This window comes from Sardina pilchardus, chromosome 3 (genome assembly GCF_963854185.1).
Source record: "Sardina pilchardus chromosome 3, fSarPil1.1, whole genome shotgun sequence".
In the NCBI taxonomy this organism is placed as follows: Eukaryota; Metazoa; Chordata; class Actinopteri; order Clupeiformes; family Clupeidae; genus Sardina; species Sardina pilchardus.
Genome location: NC_084996.1, coordinates 39011601 through 39030931, shown reverse-complemented (window position 1 = coordinate 39030931; position 19331 = coordinate 39011601). Strand labels below are relative to the sequence as shown.

The 19331-nt window shown below is 40.6% G+C and overlaps 1 protein-coding gene across 7 annotated transcripts in view; it reads right to left on the bottom strand.

The window, feature by feature from the left end:
- npnta (nephronectin a) overlaps positions 1-19331 on the bottom strand; it is a 51433-nt gene that overhangs the window by 22179 nt on the left and 9923 nt on the right. For 3 of the 7 annotated variants that reach the window (XM_062533262.1, XM_062533266.1, XM_062533267.1), the window contains exons 2-4: positions 18454-18584; positions 4869-4919; positions 2575-2667 (exon numbers count right to left, since the gene is read on the bottom strand). In XM_062533262.1, coding sequence (XP_062389246.1) covers positions 2575-2667; positions 4869-4919; positions 18454-18584 — 275 coding nt within the window. The remainder of the gene's footprint in view (positions 1-2574; positions 2668-4868; positions 4920-18453; positions 18585-19331) is intronic. The other 4 variants (XM_062533264.1, XM_062533268.1, XM_062533263.1 and 1 more) reach the window with 3 other exon arrangements.

The following is a 19331-nucleotide window of genomic DNA, read 5'->3' as shown; positions in this document are numbered from 1 at the left end:
AGTTTGGCGAATTAATATTCAAGTTTGATACAGGCAACACATTGGAACTACTTCGAAGGTTGCAGGTTATACCAAGTTAATGGCCACCCCATCAGCCAATCAGAGAAGAGAATTCCATTGTTGAGAGAGATAATGTTTGTTAAATGTCGGGTATTTAAGCCTATGCTGTCAACTTGCGGGACATCGACATGGAGATGTATAAAATGCGTTTTTCGTTCAAACAAGCAGCCTAGTTTGCAAACTAGCGATTTTTGAACTTTCATTTTGAAGAACGGGACCTTCAATATATGGCCACAAGATTGACTGCAACATAAAACAATGATTGTTTTAATTTTAGAATCCTTATTAATGCCAAAACGTTACATTAACTTCCTGGAGGGGGTGGCTTGGTAAAGCAGCGAAGAGCAGTGAAAGGCGCGGAATTCTTTTATTCAAAAGTGCCAAAAATACATTTTCGGCTTTTTCTCCCATCTCAGATGAAAATGAGGGAATTATGCACGACCATTCATAAGTATGACTGGGTTTCTAACCATATAAAGCTTAATGCACATGGGTGAAATGCTCCTGTAATGTAAGTGTTTGGAAAGAATTCAATTCAATATTAATCGAGATTTGTAGGAGAAAATACCATTTAAATGGCTGCCCCTGATATAGCCATTATTTTAATATCAATAGTTAGGAACATGTGAAGTTTCTACTCAGCTGATCCACAACAAAAGATCCACACACAGATGTACAGAAACAAAGTAAGAAGAAAAAATGTGTGTATATATTATGGACCATGCAGTGACAACGGAATTAGCTACATATCTAATTCACTGACACATATTATTTACTATCTAAGTATACTGTATGACTAAAGGAATCTGATTGGAGAGCACTAAGCTGAACCACAGAGACAGAATACTCAGAACATCTGGTGCTTGGGCACTACTTGAAGAGAAAGGAATGCAACCACTTAGAAAACAGTTTGAATATAGGTGCCTCTTACAAATCATGGGTATATTATTAACTCATTGAATGCCGCATTGTTTTTGGAAGCTATGTCCCAGAGTGCCGGCAAGCTAGATCGTTGTTGACTATTTTTGTAGAGCCACAGCGTATCCTATGTTATAGTTATGGACATATACTATGGCTCATTTGAAAGGTAAGACTCTGAGCTCTCAGTGGGTGAAAACCGTTTATCTCTACGTGTCTCCATTCCTGAGAAATCGCAAGCTAAACAGTGGCTAGTTTTCATCAAAATCCCCGTTGTTCCTCTAGAAACGGAGATATAAGCCACTTAAAGGGATATTCCGCCATTTTTGGAAATACGCTCATTTTCCACCTTCCCTCGAGCAAAACAATCGATATTTACCTTGTTCCCGTTCATCCAGCCATTCTGTGAGTCTGGCGATACAACTTTTAGCTTCAGCCTAGCATAGATCATTGAATCGGATTAGACCATTAGCTTCTCGCCTGCTAGCTTCATGTTTAAAAGTGACTAAGATTTCTGGTAATTTTCCCATTTAAAACGTGTCTCCTCTCAAGTTAGAAAGTGCAATAAGACCAACTGAAAATGAAACCTGGCGTTTTTCTAGGCTGATTTGACATGGAACTACACTCTCATCTGGCGTAATAATCAAGGCAACTTGCAGCTACTGGCACTACTACTGCTTGTTGTCTATGGGGACTATTTTCAGATGCTGCGTAAGATATCACTGCGCCTATGGTACGTTTGCAAGTTGCCTTGATTATTACGCCAGATGAGAGTGTAGTTCCATGTCAAATCAGCCTAGAAAAACGGCAGGTTTCATTTTCAGTTGGTCTTATTGCACTTTCTAACTTGAGAGGAGACACGTTTTAAATGGGAAAATTACCAGAAATCTTAGTCACTTTTAAACATGAAGCTAGCAGGCGAGAAGCTAATGGTCTAATCCGATTCAATGATCTATGCTAGGCTGAAGCTAAAAGTTGTATCGCCAGACTCACAGAATGGCTGGATGAACGGGAACAAGGTAAATATCGATTGTTTTGCTCGAGGGGAGGTGGAAAATGAGCGTATTTCCAAAAATGGCGGAATATCCCTTTAAGACAGACGTACATTTCCGGATTGTAGGATTTCATGAGTTTTTAATCGTCATCTACTTCAGTTCTCTTCATGATAGACTTCCAAAAATCACACATAAGGTGAGTTAGAGTGTCTAGTTTCGTAATTTAAAAAAAAAGCGAAAAACGCAATATTGCGTTGTTGGCACTCTACGCATGGGAGCTAAAAACGCAATATTACGTTGTTGGCACTCAATGAGTTAAGGACACAAAGACAACTACTTGACTATTAGTATTAGTCATACACTGACTGGCCAACACATTAGAACATGACATGGCTACAAAATAAAATATATAAAAGAAAAAACTCAAAAGAGAAATAAGTGAACACTTTCCAAAGTAATGCTAGAAAAAACACACAAAAGGAAAACACAAGGGAAGGCACCATGTAGTCTCAATCACTCATTGCCATATTGGAAAAATGTATTGATATTGATAAGTGTATTGCACTGTTCCTATTTCAATGAGTAAAGGTTTATGTATTACCTTGATTGCAGGTCTTTCCCATGAAGCCAAGGTGGCACGTGCACTTGTTGGGTCCAGCACACTGTCCATGCTTGCAACCATGGTGGCATACAGCTGTGGGCATTTCCATAAAAGGTCAGAGAAGATAAAGTGCCTACTTTTATAATAATAATAATAATAATAATAATAATAATAAAAACAATAGTAATAATAATAGCAATATCAAGTACACACAGAAAAGACTACAGATACTGAAAAACAATTCAGCCCTTTGCTCTTTCATATATGATAGGGTGTCGTACACTGTTCCTTATCAGGTTCAATACCACTTGTCTTGAGTACTCAACTATCTTTGATTTAACAAGATCCTTGTGCAACAACAACCATTATTGTACAGGCCCAAGCTAAGTTCAGGATTCATTCTCATTATCCTGCACTGCCTAAATTGATAGTTCACAGTGGGCCTCATATTTATTTTCAAAGAGCATGATGAATTGTCATGTCAACTTGTTGCGAAATGTCTGACCCAAGAGTGAGGAGTGTAGAAGAAACCAGTTGAATGATTAACCTACAAGAAAAAACAACCATCAGTTAAGTTGTCCTCTGTGAAATGCATAAATAGTGGTACATGATATGACAGTTGCATGGTGTTGCAAAAAGCATGCATCTTAAGTTTTCTCCATCCCCTACTCCTATAAATCTTCATGGCCCTCAAGTCAGACTTTCCAAATCCTCTCCATCACCTACACCTTTATAAACCTCAAGTCCTCTCCCCTTGGTTAAAGGCACACTATGCAAGTTTTTCACCTTAATTCAACCTTTACGAAGCCGATTTGATAGTAAAGGAATGAGCCGTAGAGAGTTGGTAATGAGAGCCATGCAACTTCAAGAATAGTCTAACCAAAGATATCTCACAAGAATCATGAAACATTATCTTGTCAGTAGATATAGCTCTTTTATTTTTTATTTATTTAGTTTTTATTAGGGACCATGTACAATTTTAAACATAACTGTTGCCATTTGATGTATTGTACCAGAGTTTTGCCTGGGGCTAATTTACATCTGCATCCTAGTCTTGGGTGATTGTGTGCCTGTTGTTAATCCTTCAGCTCCACAACAAAAGTATTTTCATTGTGTACAGGGGAACAAGCCACAAGAAGTAGGCTATTTACAATCACAGAATAAATATAGACGTAAATATAAACATAGAATAAATATAAACATATAGCGACTCTAGGGGGAACTCCACGTCTCACTGTGTTGCAAACAACAACAACAACAATAACAAAGTATATTAGCGGGAAAAAATCCTTTTCTTAAAACCGCTGATTATTTTAACTGAAACATGCCTGGCTCCTCCACTGTTCCAGACGTTTTCCCTGCGTCATCTTGGTGCCCCAGATATTTCTGGCTCCATGCCCATACAACAATATTTTGTTCACTTGTGCAGAACCTTCTGACCAAATGAGGAACTGCTCGCTGCTCACCCTGTGTTTCTTTCAACATCACTGTGACATGATTCTTTTTTTTTGTGCCAGTAACTGATGAGGCTGACAAGGCTATGAAGACTGCTCATACAGTACGCTCAAGACGCTATTCAAACAGACACCTAAATTCGGTAGAGAACATCTATCCAATGCACTCCCTGTCAGTTATATCTGCAGTCTTTCTTGATTTGAATTGCTTCTCGGAGAGGGCACTAAATATTTGATTTTAAAAGTGTACGGAATGTTATTCCTCGGATTTGGGGCGGCTGATACTCAGAGTGAACACTTTAAGCAGAAAATGGCTGTTGGAGCACGTATGATGTAGCCTAGAATATCAGTTCAGCAGAGATGAGATGTAGAGTGGAAGATCACCAATAATGGCCTTATAGACAGGTTTGTTTGTGTGTATTGTGGGTATGCATTTGTGTGTGTATGTGTATGGGTCATAAGTATTGGAACGCCCATGTTAAATTCCCATAGAGGATTTTTATTTTTATTTTTAAAGGCCAGTTATTTCATGGATCATCACACTATGCACCCTGATAAAATCCCCTTGGCCTTTGGAATGAAAATAACCCCACATCAACACCATACCCTTCAAATATTAAGAGTTTGGCGTGCTTAATGTCAGTTATTAGCTGTTAGCTAATTAGCTGGTTTCATTCTCATTGAGCTCAATGCAATTCAAACCAGCTAATTAGCTAACAACTAATAACTGACATTAAATGAAAGATTATGATTAGCCTTAAAGCTGTGGAATAATGTTTATCATAATTCAGAGAATGTGCCAGAGTAGATAACCCAACATTATAACATAGCATAGCTAACCTTGGGCTCTGCACCTTATCCCGACTACTTTGAGGGTTAAGACGTAGGATGCTGCAAAACAAACAGCCACAAAAAAGCATAAAAACATTACATGCTGTGCTCTAGTAAAGACAATGCAAATAAAAACAATTGTTTGCTTGGAAATGTAAGCTAAGCAAAATCAGAGTGTCATACATTACATAAATTGGTCATCCCTTCCATGCTGTTTTGATTGCCAACATGCAAGAGCCAACTGGGCCAAAGGAAAAAGCATCTCTTATCAGTCACATTAAGCAATTCTTTGTGATTGCAAAACACTCACTCAAAACCATTCACTCTAATCACATAAAGAATGTCATGCTTTTTTCATGCAAAACATTTTAATCACTTGACTGTTTAATCCACTGGTCTCCAAACTATGGCCCGCCACCTCAAAACATGTCTATGGTATAGCATTGGGCCCGCACAGTATGACAGTATGGATATGACACTGTCAAACTATTACCACCATCATTTCCCCCATTTATTCTCTATGCCGAGTCTTAAAGGAGTAGTTCGGAAATTCAGGTGTTTTCCTGAACACACTTTTGTCCTCTGCAAGTTAGCTCTGGGGTAGAAAAAAATAAAGTGTGCTGGCTTCACGTACTGGAAATCACAGTATGCACAAGTATGGACAGGCGTGCCTGCAGGTGTACGCCCGTATCAGGCTACCCAACAACGAGAGAAAATGTCCCTTGTATGTGTGTATTCACATCAAATTGCCTACCATGACATCCCAGCTCTGCACAATATCTGCATGACAGTAGGCTATTTACATTTTCTGTAAAGTTAGTGAACAGATGATCAAAATCAACTTAATGCAGAACTACAGTGCCCTCCAAAAGTATTGGAACACATGCTTAAAGGAATATTTCGGTAAGTCCGTTTTCTGTATTGCCTGCGAGTGTTTGACACTGAAATCTCGATGATTGAGCCTGTTTGTGGATTTTGGCAGCTTTAGAATGGAGCTCTGTATGGCTTTAACATTGCTCGCTTTGTGCATGGACTATTCTGTCCATAAAACACCCCTAAACGTTTGTTTTTAAAAAAATATGCAGCTCACCGAGTGGTTACTGGTCTTCAACGATCTTCTATAGCAAGTTTCGCAGTGAAATTCAAATTCTGTTGTATGATATTAGGCACACACTGTTGTGAGGTATCTGAAAAAGTACTTCCGGGTGTTTAGATATTATTTTATGGAGCAGACACGACAGACCTGTTGTAGGTTTTAGCTATCACTTTAATCAACTGACCAGCACCACCTTGTGGCTTCCACATTACATGTATATAAGTATGTAGTAATTATACATATCATGACATCTCCCTTTTTTTTTCAAACATCAAAAATCCATTAACTGTAAAGTTCAGTAGGAGGAAAGAAAAGAAAAAACACTGTTTGCCATGCTATAACATTTCTCTGGCTTCAAAACACATTAATGCTACCTAACTCATTTCACATTTATTTCAGCATTTTTTTTCCCTCTTTTTCTTTTTTTTTTCTCTCTCTGTATTGTTACTCAATTTTCCAACTATGAACTATGAAAAAACTTTCAAACTTGAAAAAAACAGTTCATATATCTATTATTCCTCAACAAGTCGTCTTGGCTTTGAGATCATTCGACCACTTGATGTTCTAATAGGGAGACCTGGAAGCTCCGTAGGACTGACATCTCTGGTTGTTGTTTTGGTTTGAGTGTCCATTTGTTGTTTGTCCTGTGTGCTGTCATGAACATTCTGTTGAGTCAAGTGTTGGTTGTCCATTTCTTTTGTTTTGTTGCTTTGTTCCTTTGATTTCATCAGAAACTTCCTGTTCCTTCTATAAACCTGTCCATCAGGTGTCTGTACAACATAAGACCTTGGCTGGTCAGAAAGTCCAGTGACCTGGGCTGCATTCCATACTCCATCTTGCAATATTCTGACATTTTCGCCAATCTGAAGTTTCTGAAGTGCTTTGGATCCATGATCAAAGTATTCCTTCTGTTTATTCTGTTTTGTTTCTAGCATTGTCTTAGCTGTATTGGTTACCATTCGAGGTGTCAACATCTGTGATGTCATCGTGTCATTGTTCTCAAACGTCGACCCATTAACAGCTGGGCTGGTGATGCTCCGACATCCTCCAAAGGTGTGCTTCTCAGATTCAGCAAAGACAGATAAGGATCTTTTCCATCAGCTTTAGCCTTCTTTAGCATGAGTTTGACAGTCTGTACTCCTCTTTCAGTCATTCCATTTGATTGTGCATGATGGGGGCTTGATGTTTTGTGAATAAACTCCCACTCTTTTGCAAAGGCTTGGAATTCACGTGAGCTAAACTGTGGTCCATTATCTGAATTCCTCTAATTTCTCAATTGACACAGGTAAGTTTGAGATGTGCACCTCACCTGAGTTTCTAGTTCTTATCTGTTGCACCAGTCTCTGGTAAGTAAGCTCTGGATAATGCATCTGCAATATACATCTCTTTTCCTGGCTTATAGTGTACATTCACAAGATATTTTTGCAGTCTCATTAAAAGTCTTTGTATTCTAGCTGGAGCACTGCTCAACGGCTTTTTCATTATCGCTTCAAGTGGTTTGTGATCCGACTGCACATCCACTTCTCTCCCGTACACATACTGGTGAAAACGTTCTGCACCAAACACAATTGCCAACATCTCCTTTTCTATCTGTGCGTAACGTTGTTCAGTATCAGTCAATGCGCGTGATGCGTATGCTACTGGCTTGTCCTCTTGTAGTAAGACAGCACAGAGTCCACTTTTGGACGCATCCACTGACAGAGTTACTGGGAGCTTTACTTCATCGTATCTGAGCAAAGGATCTTCAGTGAGCATTGTTTTCAACTGGTTGAATGCATGTTGATGTTCACTTTTCCATTGCCATTCAACATCATCTCTGGTAAGTCCTCGCAATGGCTCAGTATGTTGTGACATGTTTGGAATGAATTTTGCAAGGTATGTGACCATACCTAGAAATCGTTCAACATCTTTCTTGCATTCTGGTGTTGGCATTTTCCTAATAGCCTCAATCTTGCTTTGATCTGGTTTCAAACCGTCTTTTGAGAAGATGTGACCCAGGTATTTGATTTCTTCTAGGCCAGGGGTCGGCAACCCAAAATGTTCAAAGAGCCATTTTGGACCAAAAAAACAAAAAACAAATCTGTCTGGAGCCGCAAAAAATGAAAAGCCTTATGTAAGCCTGAAGGTAGCCTAACACAGGCTGTAAGTGTATATTATCTATATTAGCCTACTATCAAAATGACTACGTAGCTACAACGAGGCTACACAATGAGCTTTCATGATTAAATGTGTTTCCCTACAGCGCATCTCGGAGAGAATGACACACCACGTGACTATACTCCGCTGGTGCTTTAAGTTCAACTTCGTGTAATCACCATCCGTGAACCGTTGTTTTCCACGTTTTAATATCTCTCAGGTTGCAACAACATTTCTCCAGAAGTAGGCTACTGCAATCGCACTTTTTCTCTCAGTCCCAACTGGGTAGTCGGCTGTAAATGTAGCATGCCTTCCCTGAAAATGTCTTTCTAAATATCTCTCTTTTTGTTGTTCGCCAACTTCTCATTACAAAGCAAGCAAACATGCAGGCAATCCTTCCGTAATGGCAATGAAAGCAAATGATTCGGTCCATTCTGCATTCAAATTCTCATCGGCTATCTTTCTCTTTTTCCCTTTGACACCCGCCGGTTTGTTTACAACCACAGCCACCTGCATGGCACGGCGCCGCCCTGAAACGTGTGTCGCAGACTCGCAGGCTATCAGATCTTCGCAGAAATGTTGAACTTTAATATTTATTATGCACATTTTTACAACATTGGTAAACGTTAAGAATGTTTGTCCTGATACAGAAACCATATTAAAACTAACAAACAAAAATCCCCCCATTCATTTTCATACATTTTTGAAGACGGTCAGGGAGCCACCAGGGTTGCGCTAAAGAGCCGCATGCGGCTCCAGAGCCGCAGGTTGCCGACCCCTGTTCTAGGCCGACTTTGCATTTTTCTTTGTTCAACTTGAAGTTCTTGGCTCTTGCTCTCTCCAGCACTTGTTTCAATCTGCTATCATGCATGTCTCTTGTCTCGCCCCAAATCAAAATGTCATCAATATATGTCTCAACACCTTCAATCCCTTCAAACAGCTGTCTCACTGTCCTGTGGAACACTTCTGGTGCGGAATTAATTCCGAATGCGAGTCTAAGGAATCTATAACGACCAAAAGGAGTGATGAATGTACAGAGGCGAGAGCTGGCTTCGTCTAGTTTAAGTTGCCAAAAACCTGAACTTGCGTCCAGCACTGTGAAGTATTTTGCTTTTGCGAGTCTGCTAGTGATTTCCTCTACCGTTGGTAGTTGGTAGTGTTCCCTCATTACTGCTGTGTTGAGATCACGAGGATCTAAGCAGATTCTTAATTTTCCATTTGGCTTTTCCACAATTACAATGGGGTTGACCCACTGTGTGGGCTCTTCTATCTTTGTAATTACTTTCATTTTTTCCATTCTGTTCAACTCTGTTCTAAGTTTTTCTCTCAAAGTGACAGGAATTTTCCTCGGTGGATGGACTTTTGGTGTCACACTCATCAATTTGAATGGTGTGTTCTCCTTCTAGGCAACCTATGCCCTCAAACACATCAGCATATTCCTTAAAGATGTCCATTGTGTCACCTTTATTCAGCGCCATCACTCTCTTGATGAGCCCCATTTGTTCACATGCCTGAATTCCAAGTATGGGTTTGGAATCTTTTTGTACACCAATGAATTCTAAAACGAATGCTTTCTTTTTGTATTTCACTGTCCAGTTGCACTTTCCTTTCACATGTATTTTATCTCCTGTGTATGTTGAAAGTTTCACATCTGTGGGTCTGAGTATGTTCTTTTTCCCTATTCGTTGCAGTAAACTGTAAGGAATGACATTAGCTTGAGCACCTTTATCAAGTTTGAATTTTACATGTTTGTGCTCCAACTTTAATTCAACAGTCCATTCATCTGTCTGTGTCTTTGCATTAACTTCACCCACGAACAGACTTTCTTGCTGACATCATCGTCGTCAACTGCGTGAACTTTCCTCGATCTACACATCTTGGCAAAGTGATTCATTTTCTCGCAGTTCTTACACTGTTTGCCATAAGCACATTTACGTGCTGCATGCTCTATTCCACATCGTTTACAATCAAACGTGCTTGCTTTCTCTTTCTCACTCACTTTCGTTTCATTGTGTTGATCCTTTTTGCGTGTCTCTTTATGTTTTACTGCATCCACATGCTTGATTTCTCATGTGGAAGCTTGTGCACTATCCTCGTCATGCATTTGTTTAATTTGTGCTTTAGACGTTTCCGACGCTAGGCACAACTGTATAGCCTTTTCGAGAGTAATGTCCACTTCCCTAAGCAGCCTCTCTCTCATTGAATCCGACGTTATTCCACAGACAATCCTATCTCTGATAAGGGAATCTTGCAACTGTCCGAATTCACATGATTTTGCCTTTAGCTTTAGCTCTGTAATATACTGGCTAATAGACATGTCCCCTTGCACACACGTGAAAAACTTGTAGCGTTCATACGTAGTGTTCTTTTTTGGGTTACAGTATTCTTCAAATTTGTCCAGTATTATCGGCAATTTATGTTTATCGTCTTCTGCTTCATACTGTATGTGAAGGTATTATACACTTCCACTGCCTCTTCTCCGGCAACATGAAGGAATAGTGACGACTGTACCTGAGCTACAGCTCAAACCTTTGTCGAAATCTCCTCCAGTTTTCTGACAGGTTCCCGTGCAGTAGATCAAGTCCAGCAGGTGGCTTAAGTCCTTCCATGATTGAAAAAGCGTTTATAGTCTTAATTCTTTACTTCTGACACCATTAGATATTATTTTATGGAGCAGACACGACAGACCTGTTGTAGGTTTTAGCTATCACTTTAATCAACTGACCAGCACCACCTTGTGGCTTCCACATTATATGTATATAAGCATGTAGTAATTATGACCGCCGCTAGCAGAGCTAGCGAAGCGGTCATATAGTTGTTGTCAAAGTTTTTTATTTTAATTTTTTTTTTAATTCTTTTTTCCCATCATTTAACGTCAACGATTCCCGGGACACCGTAACACCGGAGCACATGAAACTTGGTGGGCATGTAGCCCCAGTAGACTTCTGTGGAAAATGTTTGTTTCGTCCCCGGGGGTCACTCCACCCCCGCGCTGCCCCCGCCCGAAGCCCAAAAATGATAGTTTTTCCTACATAACTACCTGAACCGTGGCACTGAGGATGACAAAATGTTTATTGTATGTTGGTCTCAAGAGCTTGCATCAACTTAGCTTATAACCAGTCATTTGTGATTTGCACCCCCATGGTAAAAATTGAAAATGCAATGTAATATTGCTTTAATTGCCCCTATCTTCAGATGAGATGTTATGAACTGCATCAAATTTCATGTGTATGATTAACCTGACACCCCCTGGGAATATGCCAAGTTTTGTGGAATTTCATCCATGGGGGGCTATACAATAAATGGATTCATGTGTACATTCAGGACTGTATACCCATCGGCCTGTAGATGGTGGTGTTAACCCTCTGGAGTCTAAATCCCCCCCTGGGAATTTGAAAAACTGTTCCAAACACACATCACAATCTCTGCTAGTTTTTGTCCTAGAAACATAAGTGACACCATTAGAAACCTTTAATGAACTAGTTTCCAAATATATAAGTTTTAAAAGAGAATGGTTGCTCTGGGTGCTGGATGCTACGGTCATACACACACACACACACACACACACACACACACACACACACACACACACACACACACACACACATACACACACACAAACATGCAGGAACACACACACACACAAACACAGATAAGCACAGGCACATACACAAACAAACACACACACACACACACACACACACACACACATAAATACACACACACAGACACATACCTACACACACACGCACCAGCACACACATTTACATAACACATGCACAAACATGCCCACACGCATGCACACAAACACCCTCACACACACCCTCACCCTCACACACACACACACACACACACACACACACACACACACACACACAGATGCACAGAACACACACACACATGCACATACACATGCACAAACACGCCCACACGCATGCACACAAACACCCTCACACACACCCTCACACACACACACACACACACACACACACACACACACACAGATGCACAGAACACACACACACACACCTCACACACACACACACACACACACACACACACACAGTGTGCACACACACACTCACATCTTTGAGTACGTTTTGTGAGACCACCGGAGCTGAGAAGTGAGTGTGTGTGTAATGTACTATAGCCTGTGTGTGTGTGTGTGTGTGTGTGTGTGTGTGGGTGCGTTTCTGTGTGCCCGTGTGTGTGTTTGCATGTGTGTATATGTGTGTATGTGCATGTTTTGTGTGTATTCTGTGTGTGTTCTCTTTCTTTCTCTCTCTCTCTATGTGTCTGTGTGTGTTCTGTGTTATCTGTGTGTGTTCTCTCTTTCTCTCTCTCTCTCTGTGGGTGTATCTGTGTGTGTGTGTGTGTGTGTGTGTGTGTGTGTGTGTGTGTGCCTGTGTGTGTGTGTGTATGTGTGTGTGTGTGTGTGTGTGTGTGTGTGTGTGTGTGTATGTGTGCGTGTGTTTGAGTGTGTGCCTGCATATGTGTGTGTGTGTATGTGAGTGTGTGCCTGCGTGTGTGTGTGTGATCTGATATTGGAGTGACAGTGACGGCAGAGAACACAGTGAACATATACATATAGAAACACATAAAACACACACACAAGCAGACACACACACACACACACACACACACACACACACACACACACACACACACTCATAGACAGAGAAGCACTCATACACAAAAGCAAGCGCACACATGCACACACTCATTTACATACATAAAAGTTGCAAAAGGGGATGGAGTAGGCGATGGAAATAAAAGCGTGATTGATATTTGCGGAGAGAATGTGCAAGACTGAGCGGCGGTCATATTGTGTATCGCTTTGCGGTACATCTAGTTATACATATCATGACACCGGGATTTCAAAAATCATGATAAAAGATGACAAGCTGTATTCCGCTGCTAAACTTGCTATAGAAGATCGTTGAAGACCAGTAACCACTCGGTGAGCTGCACATTTTTAAAAACGAACGTTTAGGGGTGTTTTAGGTGCTGTGTCCACCAAACGCGTTTTTTACAGCCAGAGCGCCCACAACCTCCTCCTCTCGGCACTTCGATAAGTGTTTATTGTTGCTAAGTTACCAAAACCAGAGATGGTTTATAACGAGAAGCGAGCCCGGCGCTGTTCTAAAAGTTGAACAGATTTAAACTTTGAGCGCTCTGAGCGCTGCGACAAAAAACGGTCGGCGCCGACAGTTTTTTTCCGCCGAGGGCGCTCAGCGCTGTGAGCGCTGAGCTACATAGACTTTACATTGAAAATTGTCGCCGTCGGCGCAAAAAACGTGTTTGGTGGACACAGCACCTTAAGGACAGAATAGTGGGGTCATTTTGTTTGAGCAGGAGAGAATACACATGCAGCACCGCATTATGTAATAACACCGCATTATGTAATAATGTAATAAATGTGCACGCCATTATGTAATAATTGCCGCATTCTGTAATAATCTGCCGCATTATGTAATAAACTTCTTGAACGCAATATGTAATACATTTTGCTGCATTATGTAATAAGTTATTACATATTGCGGTTGTTACTACATAATGCGGGTGTTGCGGTTTTTTTTTTTTGCCAAATGTAACAATTGGTGCATTATGTAATAACCAACCGAAATTGACATTTTCATTGAATAAAAACAGCTTAATAATGTGTATTTTACTCAAAATTAATGCTTACAAATAAGTATTAATTTAACGATGCAATTAAGTATTTAAGCAACTAAATGAAAAACAATTCAGCTGCAACATACAGCCTAACACACTGATCACACAATGGAACTACTTGATATTGCTCCTCCTGCAAGGTACTGATTGGGATTCATGGTGTCTATTACTGGCTAGGCAAGGCCTGCTAGTGTATGGCAATGTTTAAACGTAAATTAATAGGGCCCGAGCACCGAGGTGCGGCCGCTGAAGCGGCTGCACCGTAGGTGCAAGGCCTCATTGTTTTTGCTCAGATTAAATTTCTTCCGGGCCACGTTTTGCCTTTTTTTCACCAACTTGGCATGCTCTGAAACTTTTGAAATTTGGCAGCTATGTGTGGAATTGGTAACACTACTAAGTGACAGAGCTCTGGCCAAGGATGTGGCTCAGGGACTCTATAGCACCACCTAACGTGTTGTCTGTTGTGGTAGACACATACAGTACATTCACGGAAATGGCCCAGATTTGGTGGATATGTGTGTTCTATTAAATTCAATTTTACATTTAAACTTAAAAGTGAATCTTTGAAGAAGAATTTGAGTTATGATTATGATTTTTGCACATCACATATTTTGAAACACTCTCCTAGACGGTTTATCGAAATCATGTCATATAAGCTCCAAAATGATCTTGAGCGGTTTCTCAAGAGGAATTGCGACCAGATTTTTTAATTTTCGAAGTATATTGAAATGGCGAAATTTAGAATTATGGTGTCTTATTAACAAACAGGAAGTTGGTGTTATAGGCAGAAAAAAAAGGTTTTAAATTGGATGTAACCTGGCAGCTATATGTGGAATTGCTTCTGCTAGTCAGAGACAGAGCTCTGGCCTAAGGTGTGGCTTCGGGACTCTATAGCGCCACCTAGCAGCACGTTATCTGTTGTGGTTGACACAAACATTCACGAAAATGAACCAAATTTGGTGGACTTGTGTGTTATTGCTATCGCTAATCAGAGACAGAGCTTTGGCCTAGGGTGTGGCTTAGGGACTCTATAGTGCCACCTATCAGCACGTTATCTGTTGTGGTTGACACATACATTCACGAAAATGAACCAAATTTGGTGGGCACATGTGTTATTGCTATCGCTAGTCAGAGACAGAGCTCTAGCCTAGGGTGTGGCTTAGGGACTCTATAACGCCACCTAGCGTGTTGTCTGTTGTGGTTGACACATACATTCACAAAATCAACCAAATTTGGTGGGCTTGTGTGTTATTGCTGCCGCTAGTCAAAGACAGAACTCCGGCCTCGGGTGTGGCTTAGGGACTCTATAGCGCCACCTAGCGCATTGTCTGTTGTGGTTGACTGTGGAAAAGTAGCCCCTCCTTTTCCCCTGCTCGCCTGTCTTTCCCCGCGTCATTTAAACTGACTACCTTCTCCTACACGATCAAACACGCTTACACGCACGCATACACTTAGCTTCTAATGTTTGCAATTACCCGCGGTGCCGGCAACCGCGACGCAATTCATTCATACGCAATCGGTATTTACACATCATTCAGTTACTCACCAAACATCTGCAAACATCATAGCGAACGACGAGGTACCCGTCGATTCTGCTCCATAACCCATTCCGTTCCGCTTGTTCATACATTGTGCACGCAAACACCAACAATACACTGACCGTTCTTACTTTCACTTCCTGGTCCCGCATCACATTTTTTCCCCAAGAAACACGAGCACAATGGCTCTGGCTATTTTATTCCCTGTTTGGGACAGGGGAAAGTGTTCATTTGGCCAGGGGGAGCTATTGTTGCAATGTAAATAGATATTTTGTATTTGACATGTAATTATTATTTAATTATTAATATATTAGAATGTTATTATTATATATAGCCTATGCAAATATGGTGAATTATGCTCCATGTATGTTTGTAATTTCTATGTTATGTCTGTGAAAGTATTATATAGTACAAATTACCCTGTTATATTGGTATTGACCAATTAGAGGTAATAGATGGCTTTATTTAAAGCGAGGGATTTCTTCCCTCTTGGTGGGAGACTGTGGTATCAGCTTGCTGAGAGGTTGGAACAGAGTGTAACTGAGTGTCAGAATTGTGCTACAAATCTTGAGAAACCGGTTGGTTGATTTTTGTTTATTTTTTCGGAAAAGTATTTTTGTTGGCATTGCCTGGAACACATTTTTTATAGCACTGTAAATAAATTCGCACTCTTCACTACAATCCACGTTTGCTGTTGGCTGTGTCTTCACCTCATCACCCCCAAACCTCAGTGTGTCTTGTCGCCACTATCCTGTGTGGACTTGGGCAGCAAGGCCCATTTTTCACAGACACATACATTCACGAAAATGAACCAAATTTGGTGGGCATGTGTTTTGCTATAGCTATTCAGAGACAGAGCTCTGGCCGAGGGTGTGGCTTAGGGACTCTCTAGCGCCACCTAATGTGTTACCTGTTGTGGTTGATACATTCACAAAAATGAATCAAATTTAGTGAGCTTGTGTGTTATTGCTGCCGCTAGTCAGAAACAGAGCTCTGGCCTAGGGTGTGGCTTAGGGACTCTATATCGCCACCTAGCGCATTGTCTGTTGTGGTTGATTCATTTACGAAAATGAGCCACAATTGGTGGGCATGTGTGCTATTGCTACAGCTAGCCAGGGATAGAGCTCTGGCCTAGGGTTTGGCTTAGGGACTCTATAGCGCCACCTAGCACATTGTCTATTATGGTTGACACATTAATTCAAGACAATTAGGTAGGCTTGTGTGTTATTGCTGCAGTTAGGCTTAGTTCACACTGGCAGTCGAAATCCGATGTCTTGCATATCCGATCAGAATCTGATCTTTCTGACTGACTGTTCTCATGGCCTGGCGCACGCGCTGAATCAATCAATTAATCACTTCCGTCACTCAGAATTACTTTGCAATTGTTTGTAATTGATTGCAGTGCAAATGACGAAAGGGATACGTTGAAATCCTATTCAAGTGGTTCGACTGTTCAGATTGAGTCATATCCGATAGTAAGTGATATTGAAACCACCTTCGTATGTGGTGCGAATCAGCATTGTAAAAATCGCATTTCATGCGGTTTTGTGCAGTTCAGACTACCCAAAATTCAAGCCAAATACAATCCAGATAAGCAAAAAATCGGATTTCGACTGCCAGTGTGAACTAAGCCTTAGTCAGAGACAGAGCTCTGGCCTAGGGTGTGGCTTAGGGACTCTATAACGCCACCTAGCCTGTTGTCTGTTGTGGTTGACACATACATTGATGAAAATTAACCAAATTTGGTGGGCATGTGTGTTGCTAATGCACATGCCCACCAACAAGTACGTATTTTATAGATTCCGAAATGTCCTGGCCCGCCATCACCGCTTGCGGCTATATTTATTATTATTAATTTTGTTTTGTTGTACTACAAACTAAGCAGGATTTAGACTGAGATACTGTGTCCTCAATGAACTTGAAAAGAAAACCTTAACCTTTTATGATAATATGTGTTAGCTTAGCTTATGGTTGGCTATGTCATGCTCTAACTTAGCCAATAATATAATAATATCTGACAACAGAAAACAGAATGCATAGCACACCCATCTTGCCTACAGAATTGCTGTCATTCATCATCCAGTTGACAATAAATTGGTTAACTATCAGAAGCACTAATATGACTGCAAATATTAATTGAAAAGAACCCCTTGTGCGTTTAAATGAGCACAACCAAAGTTAAAAGGTGGATTGTTACAATGTAAGCTGAGCAATAGTTGACATACTGTACTCTTACTTAGCATTTTTGAGTAAAATACACATTATCATGCTGTTTTTAATCAACGGAAATGTCAATTTTGGTTGGTTACTACATAATGCACCAATTGTTACATTTGGCCAAAAAAACCCCCGCAACCCCCGCATTATGTAGCAACAACCGCAATATGTAATAACTTATTACATAATGCAGCAAAATGTATTACATATTGCATTCAAGAAGTTTATTACATAATGCGGCAGATATTACAAAATGCGGCAATTATTACATAATGGCGTGCACATTTATTACATTATTACATAATGCGGTGTTATTACATAATGCGGTGCTACAGGCACGTCTTCTACACGGCTATTTATATTTGCTGGTTATCAGCACACGACACGATGTTAAGCTAATTCACTCAAGACTCATCTCAAGACTCATCATGGATATAACACATTTTCTAAACAATGAAAACAGAGAGGATGGAGGCAGCAAAGAGGAGTTACTTCAAATGGGCAAGAATAAGGTAGGCAATCTGTGTGCTTGTCAGAATGTTAGACTAGCATTACAACTGTTCTAGCGTGTGCGTACCATATTCATTCCTGCAGGCGCCCCTGAGTATAGAGACATGCAAGGGATAGATGATGTAGCCTTAGTAGCCGGATGACATAACCTGTTTCTTTTCAACACACTTCTACTCCAGGGTAAATTGTCTCCAGATTGCCACATTGTCGCAAAGCTACCTCATGTGGCCGATGTGACTACTAAACAGTAGAAGATTGCATTGTTTGAAATGTCTTCTATTATTGTGTTCACACATCATCACGGACATAGTTGTTGATCAATAAATGGTGACTTGCTGCATAGGATTGGAATTGAGCAGTGCTGATGCAGATATTGAAACCATTTAAGCAAACTCAGTTGGCTGTAGAAGCATTCACTCACGTTGGCAGTGACCCCAGGAATTTCGTGTCCAACCCCAGCAGCAGTCCACTCGGCCACCATACCGACACAGTCCACTAGATGATCCCATCTGCCCAGGCCATCTGCCAGGTGACAAAGCTATTGGATCAGGACTATACAACAGAATCAGAATCAGAGTCAGCTTTATTGGCCAGGTTTGCGTAAACAAACAAGGAATTTTACTCTGGTTAAAGGGATATTCCGCCATTTTTGGAAATACGCTCATTTTCCACCTCCCCTCGAGCAAAACAATCGATATTTACCTTGTTCTCGTTCATCCAGCCATTCTGTGAGTCTGGCGATACAACTTTTAGCTTCAGCCTAGCATAGATCATTGAATCGGATTAGACCATTAGCTTCTCGCCTGCTAGCTTCATGTTTAAAAGTGACTAAGATTTCTGGTAATTTTCCCATTTAAAACGTGTCTCCTCTCAAGTTAGAAAGTGCAATAAGACCAACTGAAAATGAAACCTGGCGTTTTTCTAGGCTGATTTGACATGGAACTACACTCTCATCTGGCGTAAGAATCGAGGCAACTTGCAAACGTACCATAGGCGTAGTGATATCGTACGCAGCATCTGAAAATAGTCCCCATAGACAACAAGCAGTAGTAGTGCCAGTAGTGTGCAAGTTGCCTTGATTATTACGCCAGATGAGAGTGTAGTTCCATGTCAAATCAGCCTAGAAAAACGCCAGGTTTCATTTTCAGTTGGTCTTATTGCACTTTCTAACTTGAGAGGAGACACGTTTTAAATGAGAAAATTACCAGAAATCTTAGTCACTTTTAAACATGAAGCTAGCAGGCAAGAAGCTAATGGTCTAATCCGATTTAATGATCTATGCTAGGCTGAAGCTAAAAG